The sequence below is a fragment of the Colletotrichum gloeosporioides genome (genome assembly GCF_011800055.1).
Source record: "Colletotrichum gloeosporioides strain Lc1 chromosome Unknown consensus_119, whole genome shotgun sequence".
NCBI classification, from domain to species: domain Eukaryota; kingdom Fungi; phylum Ascomycota; class Sordariomycetes; order Glomerellales; family Glomerellaceae; genus Colletotrichum; species Colletotrichum gloeosporioides.
In genome coordinates, this window is record NW_025544764.1 from 1 (window position 1) to 13,585 (window position 13,585).

A 13,585-nucleotide genomic window follows, 5' to 3' on the forward strand; every position below is an offset into this window, starting at 1 on the left:
TTTATTTATTTAGCGTTAGTAGTATAAATATATTAATATCTATATAAAAAGTATAATATCTCACACCTTAGTACTTAGGTACCTTAATGCTTTCACACCTTTAAGGTTGCCTATTAGCTGACCCACCTAGTGTTGCTTGTCTAACTATACTCCGACTTACCTAATTTGGGAATGGATGTAGCTTTTCTTTCTGCCGGGCGGGCAGACTCCTGTGTTGTGCCCCGCCCTCGGGTGCCCTCCTGCCTCTTTGACCAAGGTAGGTAAGGCCGGTCGGCGCGCGCAATGGAACGACGTCGCAAACTTTCACCTTGCCCCAACTGTGACGGATATTAAACCTCCATTCCTCGCACGCCTCCCATCATCATCGTCCTCGTCCTTCTGTGTTACAACGCACATTCTGCGGCATTCCGTCCCTACTTACCCAATTCGCGGTAGCCTTACCGTGCATGACCTAGCGCAGTTCTGTTTACTTGTCGGTTTAACCCCTCCTTTGCTCCTGCTCCCTGCCTCCATCCCCTTCGAAAAAAAAATGTCTTCACCCGAGGCCCGTGCTGGAGTAAAGCGACCTCGTAAGTTCAGATGCCTTTTCCTCCTAAACAACCGCACCTGGTGTTTCCCCGTCTCTTCTTTTCTTCGTACTGCCCGCCTGCCCTCCAGGTAATCTCGTGCAACATTTTGCGCATTTGTTCCGTGGGCCTGATCAAACGTTGCTACCGTCTGAAGTGTTTGCGACCATCAGTAGAAACCAGAGGCAAAGCTTTCCGTGTAAATCGCGCACTGCTTCAGCGGTGATGGCAGACTCAACGTCCCGGGGCAAGACCGCAGCTTGATCGCTTCAATGTCATCGCATCTTGGCTAATGTATCAATTCTTACAGGCACTCAGTCGCTTCCCCCTCCGGCGCTCCCACAGCTTGTTGCCGAACAGAATGTCCCGATCCCCCCTGCAGACAAGGACTCCCAGCGTTTAATCGTTGTCCTGTCTAATGCCAGCCTCGAGACGTACAAAGCATCCCACGGCGGAACTGGTCGGAATGGCGTCCAGAGAGAGGAGAAGTACTCGCTGCTGAACAGTGACGAGCATATTGGAGTCATGCGCAAGATGAACCGCGATATCAGTGACGCGCGCCCTGACATTACTCACCAGGTTGGACACTACCAATACACTGCTTTGCATTTTACGCGCCCCAACGCGCTCTACTCATGTCTGCATTCAACATGCTGACCATACTGACCAGTGTCTTCTCACCCTGCTCGACTCACCTATCAACAAGGCTGGCAAACTTCAGATTTACATCCACACTGCCAAAGGTGTCTTGATTGAAGTATCGCCCTCGGTTCGCATTCCGCGAACTTTCAAACGCTTTGCTGGTTTGATGGTCCAACTGCTGCACCGTCTGTCTATCCGCTCCACCAACTCGCAGGAGAAGCTCTTGCGTGTCATCCAGAATCCCATCACCGACCACCTGCCTCCCAACTGCCGCAAGGTTACACTCAGCTTCGAGGCCCCCTTGGTGAAGTGCAGGGACTACATCGATACCTTGGGTCCGAAGGAGAGTGTTTGCGTCTTTGTGGGTGCCATGGCGAAAGGTGCAGATACTTTTGCCGATGGCCTCGTGGACGAGAAGATATCCATCAGCAACTACAGCTTGTCAGCTAGTGTTGCCTGCAGCAAGTTCTGTCATGCCGCCGAGGACTGCTGGGACATTCAGTAATTGCGAGTGCCCCACGCCATTGACTCGCGGCTGGTGAGTGAGTGTAGCGGAACACAAGCTGCTGCTGGACCTGGACTGTATGCGACGTTGGCCCATGCTGGCACGTTCTTTGGTTCCCCGATCTGCAGGACACAGCGCCATCAACTCGTACATCGAAAGCCACGGGCGCAGCAGGAAGAGCACGATACAATGTTGTGGTCGGCAGCCGTAGCCTCTGGAACTCGCTTCGCCTGTGCTTGCACTTCCACTATTTTACAACCAAAACTGGGGCATCCATCGATGTTTAACATGCTCTCCTCATCCATTCGTGTCACATCAAGTCGACATAGCATTTTCTGCCGTCATCATTGATCATGCGTGGTTGGTTGCAGGGACCTCTTCAGCTGTGGTAATACTCTTTGTTTTCTTGGCCATGGTCATAAGGTGGGGAGGCAGGCAGAGAGTGACTCCTCGTCGCTGAATTGATAGCTAGAGGGTTTTCGGGCTTGTTTATGGGTAATTAAGTACCAAATAGGGATCGCCTCAGTTGCCGTACTTATATGGGCGTGCGGACTGTAGCACTGCTGAGAGGCCTATCCAATTGAACATAGAATCTCACCAATGTAAACGACTACCTCAATAAAGCAACTGGTGATCTCGTGCGGTGGTCACCGGAGAAATGACACATCAGCGCGCGTGTGGCCTTATTTGGTGGCCGCGATAGGTCTACAGATGTTTACTGTCGCCTCATGTTGAATAGTAGTAGAATGTTCCATAATGCTGTCAGGGGGCACGTTTGAGAGCGGAAGAACGGCGGAAAACCCGGGAGGAGGATACTTGATAGAAGTCGGCTATTTAGGGATTCCTAGTGCATGTCATGGGCGGTAAGAAATCCCTGAGCATTTCCATCAGACTTGAAAAGACGGGAGGCTAGGTTGGGCAGCGAAATAAGAGCAGGGTTTACGGCCACCCAATGAGCAAAAGAGTGAGGCGGGATGTGAGAGACCTGTCATCTGAGGCGAGGGGCGAGAGGGACGCGAAGCCGGTGGTATGCATCAGGTTCCATTCGGGACTCAGGCTCTGCGCAGTGATTCGGAGCGGCAGACGTTGCGGTGAGTTGCAGCTGGGACTGGGGGATTGTCACGCTGATGATTGGGCGTTGAAGCAGGATGGGAAAAGTGCACGTTTCCAACGCGAACGAACTGTGGTGCGGGTGGGATGGCAATGGGGCAGCGGGGTCTGGTAACCGAGTGGTGGCCAGACACGGCATGACACGATTTCTGTAAGGTATACATAGTAGGCGGCTTCCATTGGGTTGGGCTTAAGACGCCCCCTCCCTCCTCTTCCCCGGTATCTTGGGCCAGTCTCTCATACCGTTGAAGGATACCTTAATACTGATACTGACCGAGGCATTGCGGTTGTTCTTTCGCTGTCTGGCGGGGCGAGCCTACAGCACATCCATCGAAACGTATCTTACCACGTAAGGAACCTACCACACTCCTAGCTTACCTTAGTGCACCTAAGGTAGGCACGAAATGTTGGCCGAGGAGATGCTGCCCTCGACGGCGCCTGGTGGTCTCCGGCAGCATCCCCGGCAGAGGTGGCCGTCTTGGAGTCGGTCGGATTGGACTGGATGCAGAGACCACCAACTCAGTCAGACTGTGATGGGGCGAAGAGAAGTGACCAGACCCGAGCAGCCAGCAGGCTCCATTGGCCGGTAGCATTTGGGCATGGGCACTCGATGGCCGCATCGACACGGAACCGCCATCACGGACTGACCTGTTTCTAGACTCTTGCCAGGTAAGGCACGTACGCAAATTACGGATGTCTTCTATTTGTTTGTTTTCCCTTCCAAATAGTTCCAAAAGGGCATCCCAATCGGAAGACGTTCTTTTCTTCGCCTCAAATACTGGAATGGAAGAGATGGCCCAAAGCGTTAAATGCTCGCTCTCAAGACAGTTAAAACCCATCTTGCCTCTACCACCTCACGTTTCGCGTTCATGTACACCATCATAACCAAAAGTGCAACAAGCAGCCAGCCATCCTCCAACCCAAATTCTACCCTACCTACTAGGTAGCCAGGCCAAGCCAAGCCACCAACCCCAACTTCATCCCCGTCCATATCCCTATCCCCGTCTCCGTCTCCGTCTCCATAAGATCTCATTATTGTTGCCTGCTTCCGTGCTCATCCCCGACACCCCAGATGACCCCCTACTTCGATGTCTCCCACCTGCCCTCGTCAGCCTCCTTCTACTCGGCCGTCCTCCAACCCCTCGGCCTCCGCTATATATCCACCGACACGTTGACCGCTGCCAACGAGGACGACGACGACGACGACAACGACTCCAGGACGACCATCACCACCCGTCCGAGGTGTGAGCTTGCTAGGCTTCCCGCCGCAGTTACCTACGGTTTTCGTGATCAAACATCATCCCCGCCGACCCCCGTCTTCAAGATCCGCGAGGCCCGCAATTCTTTCGAGCCCCTGAAGAAGTCCCGCGTTGTCTTCTCTGCTCCATCCCCCACCGTTGTCACCGACTTCCACTCCTATACCCTGCGTGCTAACCCTGCTCTCCTGTCCATCTCCCGCCCCGCTGCCATAACCCAAAGTGGCGATACCCACCGCGCCGTTGTCACCGACTTGGACGGTAACACCATGGAAGTGGTATATCAACCCCCTCCCAACTACCCTTCCTCCTATGCTGGCTCTACCGTTCGAAAAACCCAATCAACACACGACGAAGTCAGTCGCATCCTTAACTGGAACTACGACGTTGCAAAATCTTCGCCATCACGCTCTGCCGCCGCTGCGCCTGCCAGACCCTCCGCCTCTAGAGCCATGACCTCCCAAGCCGGCCAATGCCCTGGCAACGAGCCGTACACACTACTCCGCCGCAGTGTCACCACGTCCATTATCGAAACCTCACCGTCAGCCAACAATGATTTGGCTTCCTCGCCCGCCAAGTCCGCCGCCCCGAGCAGCAGTTTGCAGACCAGTACCGTCCTTGGAGGTCTTCTGGGCGCGGCTGTCGGAGCTGCCGCCGGCGCCGCCATGACATACACCATGTTAAAGAAGGAACGTGCGCAGGCTCCGAGCCAGGAATTTGACGGTGCTGGTCCCGCTCCGCCCTTCCAACGCCGTGCTACCTTCCCCGAGCAGTACTCGGATCAGCAGCCCGCACCGCGTTACGTCGAGGTCGAGAGAACTGTCGAGAAGATTCGCTATCCCGAAGCGTACCAGACCCTCCCTGACAACCGCGTCCCGCATCAGTACGCGGCCAAATACAGCCAAGCCGGCAGCCGGGCTCGCGAAGACGTCGATAACGATGGCCGAAGTCATGCGTCCCGTTACCAGCTTGAGAGGGCCAGCACCGTTCACTCTCGCAGTCAGACCGCTGTTCCGAGGGCGGCTCCGCTCATGATCACCGACTACGAGCACCAAAGCAACGCTGGACTTAGCATTGCTGGCAAGTCGGCCGTGCCTCGTACCGTGGTCGACGACGCTGCAACCTATGTCTCGGCCAGAAGCGCTAGATCCCAGTCAACCGTCCGCCCGCCGCCACCCACCGTTGAGACCATTCTGGGCGGCAGGAGTACGGCTCCCAGCCGCGCGCCGACACAGGCTCCAAGCATTGTTTCAGGCAGAGCCCCCACTGATGCTCCGAGTGTGGTTCCGAGCAGAGCCCCCACCTATGCTCCGAGTAGAGCTCCGACTGATGTCCGCAACCGGGCACCCACGGCTACTCCCAGTCGGGCCCCTACCATCGCCCCCAGCAGAGCTCCGACCAAAGCACTCAGTCATGCGCCGACATATGTGCCAAGTAAAGCGCCGAGCAGAACGCCTACGAAGGTTCCGGTTCGGGCTCCTCCAACCATTGTTCGAGCCGCCAACCAGCAACAGGTGTTTGGATATCCGCCAGCCACGCGAGCACCTACATTCATGCCAGCAGCGCGTGCTCCTGCGCCGGAGAGCCGTGCTGGCAGCAGGTGGGAGGACGATGTCGTCAGTGTCGCTCCGAGTGACAGCATCAGCTGCATTGGCAGCAGAACGAGCAGACGCCAGTATCATTAAAGAAGGCGAGACGAATTGCAAGGCCTGCAAACGTATTATTACGTGGAAACAATTATGTCGCGTTTACGCGCTGGTCCATGCATGTGCGTGGTTCTAGCGAAGGCAAGGTTAAGAACTTGAAGTCGAGACCTATGAACAACTAACAGATGACTCGGCCAACAGCACGAGGACAGGAGGATGAGTTAGGGTGCGTATCTACATATCTGTGCCAAGTTGGCGGTGTGGGCACGAGGGCCGCTTACAAATGGCCAGGTATCGTTGCATATAGCAGTATTTGCTGTTCTATTGTGTGATCACTCTCATTCACTGTTTTTCCTAATGCGCAATGAAGGATGGTCAAGCATGTGTCTGTTGAGGAGAGAGTGAGGTCTCATTGTGCAGGTATGGAATGGACTGGATTCTGTGGGCGATGGCCCAGTTGTATTTGAAAAATGGGCCATGGTTGCTTTCTATTATTCCAGTCAATAACTAAGTTCGCATTGGTATCAGAGTTGTGCACAGAGCACCGAATGGGCCGCGGTTGTGATATAGTCTCGGGCATGAAGTGCGCCTTGGTGAAGCGCCGCTGCATTCCTTCTCTACGGGCACTTAGCAACTAGAATGAGGGGTATTCAAGCGTGTCACGCTCCGATACTCGGCGCCCCGCAGGTTACTGACACTGGACGCCAACAGCGTTGCCCAGCTTCCCCCCACCCCATCCCTGCGGATTTATATTCCTCGAGTCAAGCGCTGGCCGAGTTGGAATTGCTCATACGCACAGCAAATTACTACTTTTCTCCAGCCTTTGACTCCGTGCTACCTACCACCTAACATAACGAGCACAAGCACGGGTGGGGACACACCGACGACAAATAGGCACAGCGTTTGGATACCTGGTTTTTGTCAGTCTCCTCTCTGCAGCGCCGGTGGGCCCTCTGTCTTCATCGTGACCTTGCATTGACTCATTTTATCAACTTGGCGCGGTCAACTTTTTGCGGGCATCCAGCGCGAACGTCTGTTTCAACAAGCCCAGTGAGTCGTCGTCTTGGTCAGATGTTCATTGCCCGTTTCCATTGTTACATTCATTGGGTTCTAACTCCCAAGGCACTGCAGAATAGCAGGCAGTAGGGAGCAACTTGTCAGCCAAAATGCCGTCCTTCGAACTAGGCCAGTCCATACCTCCTGACACTGCTCATGTAAGGACAGCTTGATTTCGACACCTTGCAGATGGGTAAACATGACTGACAATTCACTAGGCAGTCAGCGTTCACCTACCAACCTGGAAGGCGAATGTAGGTTATGAAGAGGGCCAGCCATGGGTCGTGAACAAAATGACAACTGGATATCCAAGGTGGGTTTTTTTGCAAGAATACTTCGAAGTCCCGGCTCATCACCCGTGTAGATTTTTCATTCACAAGAGCATAGTGGCACTGGCAGAGGACCTGGTGTCACAGTATGGCCGACCTGGTCAGCAGGCTATGCTATTCCCTACCCCCCGTATTGCTAGACGATGCCTAGCCTTTGTCAAGAAGAATTCTGACCCATCCGCCTCTTCCGACGCCACCGTCGTTGACTTTGGACTGAATGAGACCAGAGACGTCTCGCCCCTGTTGCGCTCCTTGTCGCCAACTGTTTCCGCCGTCTTTTATTCTCGGGAGGCATTCCCTGTCACCAAGCAGTACTGGCAACACACCGGAGATGGCGTATCGAGTCGCCGAGCCGAATTTTGCCACGATTTGCTCAGGGAGGGTCTTCTAACCGCCATCGAGATACCTTCGTCTCCGGTTGGCAAGGCGTGCCGTGGCCCCAGAAGATATCATCGCCCGTCGTCCATCGACGATACGAAACATCCTGCCCCGAAACCAACTTCTTCAGGTGCGCCCGAGGCACAGGAGAGTCTGCGTTTTTTGGAAGAGCGCTTCGGACGCAACCTTGACCTCTCCCTCGTGGAGCGTGCAAAGTCTGCCATCAAGCGCAGAATCGCTGGAGCCGTGGCCGCTGATATGGAAGCCAGCATCACTTCGTTGCCTCCCATGGGCAAGAATACCAGAGGTCAAGAAGACCTCCAGGAGGGTGACGTGCACTTGTTTCCCTGTGGCATGAATGCCATCTTCAACGCTCACCGGGCTATGGCGCGTGCCAGGGGTGACATGAAATCCATCAACTTCGGCTTTCCTTACGTGGACACCCTGAAAATCCTGCAAAAGTTCGGCCCTGGCTGCGTATTCTACGGTCATGCCTCGGAGGAAGATCTGGATGATCTCGAGAAGCGCCTGGGAGACGGGCAACGATTTCTGGCGCTCTTCTGCGAGTTTCCCGGCAACCCTCTTCTGACCTGCCCCAATCTGTCCCGGATCCGAAGTCTTGCGGACAAATACGATTTCGGTGTTGTCGTGGATGAGACTATTGGCAGCTTTGTCAACGTAGATGTTTTACAGTACGCCGACATCGTCGTGAGCAGTCTGACGAAGATTTTTTCAGGGGATTGCAATGTCATGGGTGGTAGTGCAATCCTGAATCCTGGTGGCAGATACTACCAGGCTCTGAAGACTGCCTGGGCTGAAGATTTGGAGGATACGTATTGGCCCGAAGACGTTGTCTTTATGGAGCGGAACAGCAGAGACTTCGCGTCTCGCGTCGAGCGCATAAACACGAACTCAGAAGCCATCTGCGACATTCTCTCAGCCCACCCACTAGTCAAACGTGTCTATTACCCCAAGGTGAACCCGACAAGGCCCAACTACGACCTATGCAAGCTACCCGGGGGGGGTTACGGGGGGCTTTTGTCCGTCACGTTCAAGCAGAAAGAGAATGCTATGGCCTTCTTCGACTCGCTCGAGACGGCAAAGGGACCAAGCCTAGGTACCAACTTCACCCTGACGTCGCCCTACGTGCTTCTGGCGCACTATCAGGAGCTGGACTGGGCGGCCAGTCTGGGTGTTGACCCAGATCTGATCCGCGTGAGCGTCGGCCTGGAGGAAACAGACGAATTGAAGCACATTTTCGCGCTTGCTCTCAAGGCAGCAGAAGAACAGAAGGTTGTCTGAATTTGAAAACCATATCGCAAGGCTAGCAGCTCTTAAACAATAGCAGCAATAACACCAGCGACATGCTAGATTTACCAAGTCATACACTGGCCAACCTGGATGAAAATAAGAAGAATTGGAATAAGGAGGCCAAAGTTCGACTAAGTTGTCCACTTTCGCTACTGAGAATTTGTATCGGAATTATCAAGGGTATCTCTTGGCGAAACCTGTAAATCAGTGAATAGTGTAGCACGTCATCCTCCCAACTTCAGCCCGTGGTTACATGATGGAGCACTCGGAATGAACATATTCGGGCCCGTAGTCCTCGATGCCTCGCTCGATTTCATTGGCGCGTTGTTTCTCCTTGGCCTCCTTGGGAAAGTACTTGCGCATGTATTTTTCCAGCTGCATGTCCAGATTGTCTACCACATTGTTCCATTAGTACGCAACATACCCAAGGCTTGTAGAATCTACTGGAACGTCAATTTTTGTGAGGGACTATCATTCTCACCTGCGGATGCTTTCATGACTGTGTCAGCTCTGCACAGTGGGCAGTTTTTCTCGTTGCGACGCTGGATCTTGACGATGCACCTGATGCAAAAGACGTGCTGACATGCCAGTCGAACCGGCCGGTAGGCGATAGAGAAGCAAATCGGGCACAAGTAGTCGCTGATCTGCGGAACGACGGACACCAAGTCAGTCGACATCTGGGCGCATATATCCTTGGCAACGGATCCAGCCAGCAACTTGTCGGAGTGAACTTGGGTCGGAAAAGACTTGGAAACTCCAAGACAAGTCCGCTTATCAAACTCTGCGTCTGTTAGTCTTCCTTTGGCGCGGAAGCTAGTTGTTGACTGCATAGCAGCGAAGTGAAATATCCAGAAAGCCACGTACTTTTCAAAATCTTATAGATAGCGATCTGATTGATCTCCTGAAACTGCAGATTCTTAAGCAAGACAGCGTTCAGACTCATGAAGCGCACAAGAGCCTCCCTGCTCTCGGGAATTTTGAAGGCTTTGGCCAGATTTCGTTTAGTAATCTCCGCCTGGAACCACTGTAATTGTTTTGCGGCAGTCTGACTGTCACGAGAGCCATGGTCCTGTTCATTGGTTGAGAAAAAGACTTGGGCGTCGAGGTATAACTCAAAGATAGCCCGCCATCTCGCGAGGTCGCTTTTGGAGAGTCGGCTTGGTTTGGTGAGATGAGACACATCCTGACGAAGGGCAATAATCTCTGTCACCATAACCTTCTCTTCTCTGGCCTGGAGTGCGTCGAGGTTGTTGACATCGCTCTGGAGTATGTCGAAAAATTCACTGTCAAAGACAAGGGGTACCTCGATGCGCTCATAGTTCTCGAAAGGTGCCGATTGATCCTTGGTCGTAGACAACCTGGCCTTCACGGCAGCAATGGTCACGTCAGACTCAGAGATGAGCGATTCTGATAAAGCCTCTTCCGGCGACTGAGATCCTGAGGATGGCAGCTGATCCATGTCAAAGTCGCTCTCCGAAATAGGAGACTGGAGTGCGGCAATGCGTTGAAGAAGAGCGCGAGACGAAGGAGTCAATGAGGCATCTACTGCATTGCCATCGCACATGTGGACCTCGACGGTCAGCTTGGGTCGTAGCAATTTGGAATTTCCAGCAGCTGAGAAATCGTCAACACATGTTGGTGCGGACGACTTTTCGAATGGCGGTAGCAAATGTTGAAAGAGGGTGAAAGCCTACCATTGAGACGGTATTTAGCGGCCAGCGGCGAATCAACAGCAGGGTCGAGGAGTTGACGCAAGGTCTCTGGGTCGAGTCCAAGATCGTTCAACTCGCCAGCAACACGCTTGAGAACCTTTTTCAATTGGCTATATGGGACGGCGAGATCAACCCAGTGAGGTGGGAAACCTATGAGAGGTACTGTCAGCCAGTCTCATTCTTCGGGGACGTGTATGTACGCGAAGGGGCACGTACCTTCCCGCCTGAGCGTCTCTTTGAAATCATGGGCAAACTTCATGGCTCATCAAATCACTAGTGCAAGTATACGAAAACGACAGTCTTGGCGCCGAATGAAGACATGGCTTTCCCGTGTAAGCGTTGCTGGCCTTGGGTTGTTGGTAGGAGGCATCCAGAAGATAGACCACAGGTGGTGTTAAGGCGACGATTGCGCTATATAATGATCAAATAGGCACGTAACGAAATTTTCTGTCTTTGTTCCTTCGCCCCGACTTGCTGAGCTTTCGCAGCTGTCACGGGCAGGGACATGGGTGGCGTCAGTGACAGGTGCAAGTACAGGTACGGCGGGTACAGGCCGCTTGGGTAGATCCACCTACGCTGAGGAGTTCCGCTACCTTCGGTAGGTAAGGAGACGACAGCCCACGTCACCTCCCCGAGGTACCTCAGGTAGACCTACATGCTGGTTTAGCGCCTGCAATGGTCCGAGTTTGTGGCATTCAGCAATGGATCCGCTGTCGCCAACGGCGCCTCAAACTCACTAACTCCAGGGTCTAGACCATTAATGACGAGGCTGGGCTCGTACTTCAGTTGATAACTCTGAATCGGGAAAAGCCTCGCTTCAAACACATCCTTATTTAGCTTCGTAGAAACTAGGAAAAATTTGTAGAAAGGTGAAGACAATGCTGGAGCCGTACTGAGTGTAGCTAAGTAGGGGAGCAGACGGGTAGAGTGGCCCAGAGGAAACGGCATAATCTTGCAACTCGTTGACTGCCCTCAGAACAGAGAATAAGCTGTGTTAAGCTGCAACTAGGTGTGATTGAAGATATAGAACCTGCAAAATTTCGTTCTTTTACTTTTCACCCGGAGAGGGTGGGATTTAAAGAAAAAAGAAAAAAGAAAAATAACTACATACTGCGCAGTGGTTAGTAGTTACATGAAGTGGCTTAATTAATTTAGCTATAAGCATTAGGCGCGCCTAGCTATAAAGTAGTGTAGCTAATCCCTTATATAAAGGTAGGATTTAGGTTAGGGTTTAAATCTTAGACTTAAACCTAACTAACTACTATCTTATACCCCCCTTTTAACTAATACCTCTTATACTTTATAAAACTATTCTTATTTAAAAATAGTAATTAGATTAATTATATAATTATTAGTTTTATTCCTAGCTATCTCTTTTATATTTTTCTTTTTATATTAATTTTATTATTTTATTTTATTTCTTAAAATATTTTTAATTTTTAATTTTTAATTATATACTAATTATAATATAAAACTTTTATTAATTTTAAAATAACTTTAATATAAATTTAAATTATATAATTTAATAGTTTGAGTTTATAGTTATAATGCAGCCCCCCTATAAAAAGACTATAGCAAAATTCACCCTATATATAGGTATAATTCTAGAAACACTATATAGGCACTTTAACTTATGCCCTCTACTAGTTAAAGAAAATAGTATAGAAACCTTATATATTCCTATTAGTAAGTAAACTCTCTAAATATTACTATATAAAGTTAAATGCGCGCCCTAGCTAAATAGACTAGTAGAACAGTAATAGCGCTAGCTATATAGTATAGGGCTAGTAACAGTAGTACTATATATAGTAAGGCTAATTATATTAGGGCTAAATAGGTCACTAAGGCTCTTATAGCGATAGCTTTACTAAACTTTCTAGTAAAGTGAACGCTACTATAAGAGAGATAACTCCTTAACTAAAGAGGTTATCCTAAGAGGTTCTTATAGCTAGAAGTATAAAAACTCTACTATAGATAAGGCTTTATACCCTTCCCTCTTCCTCTTCTTTACTTTTAAACCTATATTAATAACTTATCTTTATAACTTATAAATCCTTTATAATATCTATACTATATAAAGTACTTAAGTTCACTAAGTATAAACTAAATAATACCTTTATCTCTATAAATAATATATAATATATCTAGAATAACTTTAACCTTAATATATTTAATAAGAAGTTCCTATTTAAAGAATAATTTAAAGAAGACTAAAAGTATATTATCTTAATAGTTTTATTAATAAGCCTCCTAAAAACCTCTATAAATAGTAATATTATCCTTCTTACTAAAAAAACTTTAGATAATATTAACGTAGAGTTTAACTATATCTTTAGCTACCTTAATAAGTAGGACTTCTTCTCTAAAGTACTTAAAGGTACTAAAGAGGATATAGGCCTTATATAGAGCTTATTAATAAGTATACTTTATACTAACTAATAGAGAGAGTATTACTAATAATAGTATAGTTACTATAAAAGCGTTAGCTAGCCTAATTAAATAAGAAGACTAGAATAATAGTGATAACTTACTTCTAAAGAGGCTATTATAGTAAATAGTGAAGTAGTGATAGAGATAGTGTTTAATAGTAGTATAGGTAATATATGAGAGAGAGGATAGGTTAATAGTTTAGTAGTTAGTAATTAAGTAATTAAGTAATTATAAACTATATTATTATTAAAGTGAAGTTAAAGATTATAAGGTTATCTAGTGTGACTGATATGTATATATAAGTGTAGCTGTGGTTAGGAGAGCTATGATCATATAACTAAAGGCTATGTATATTATTAGGAGGCGTGGAGTTAAGAGGTCTGTTGCTCTAAGCAGGTAAAAATCACTATGAACAGCTAGAGGCTATAATTTAATAGTTTAATTACTTTTAGATTATATAGATTTAGATTAAAAAAGTTAATAACTTAATTTTAAAATTTTAAATTTAGATTAGATTTATAGTAATTAAATCTAATTAATTCTTTAATACTAATTAAATAATATAAATTCTATATTTTATAATTAAACTTAATATTTTAAAATAAATAGAATTTATAGATTTTTATAAAAATTAGTTTTAAGAT

At 49.0% G+C, this 13,585-nt stretch overlaps 4 protein-coding genes across 4 annotated transcripts; 3 read left to right on the forward strand and 1 right to left on the reverse strand.

Annotated features, from left to right (window-relative positions):
• Positions 1–529: 529 nt before the first annotated feature.
• GCG54_00015623 (Ribosomal RNA small subunit methyltransferase NEP1) lies at positions 530–1,713 on the forward strand (the record flags this gene model as incomplete). The annotated part of the gene is made up of 3 exons (XM_045415401.1): positions 530–569; positions 877–1,145; positions 1,237–1,713. The coding sequence occupies 3 exons, from the start codon at positions 530–532 to the stop codon at positions 1,711–1,713; spliced, it is 786 nt and encodes a 261-aa protein (XP_045256145.1).
• A 2,182-nt stretch (positions 1,714–3,895) lies between these two features.
• Positions 3,896–5,764, forward strand: GCG54_00015624 (uncharacterized protein; the record flags this gene model as incomplete). The annotated part of the gene is made up of 1 exon (XM_045415402.1): positions 3,896–5,764. One exon carries the CDS (start codon positions 3,896–3,898, stop codon positions 5,762–5,764), a length of 1,869 nt encoding a protein of 622 aa, XP_045256146.1.
• Positions 5,765–6,891: 1,127 nt separating this feature from the next.
• GCG54_00015625 (Cystathionine gamma-synthase) lies at positions 6,892–8,790 on the forward strand (the record flags this gene model as incomplete). The annotated part of the gene is made up of 3 exons (XM_045415403.1): positions 6,892–6,939; positions 7,000–7,094; positions 7,146–8,790. 3 exons carry the CDS (start codon positions 6,892–6,894, stop codon positions 8,788–8,790), a joined length of 1,788 nt encoding a protein of 595 aa, XP_045256147.1.
• A 258-nt stretch (positions 8,791–9,048) lies between these two features.
• On the reverse strand, positions 9,049–10,770 carry GCG54_00015626 (uncharacterized protein; the record flags this gene model as incomplete). The annotated part of the gene is made up of 5 exons (XM_045415404.1): positions 9,049–9,191; positions 9,281–9,580; positions 9,664–10,413; positions 10,494–10,661; positions 10,728–10,770. 5 exons carry the CDS (start codon positions 10,768–10,770, stop codon positions 9,049–9,051), a joined length of 1,404 nt encoding a protein of 467 aa, XP_045256148.1.
• Positions 10,771–13,585: the final 2,815 nt, after the last annotated feature.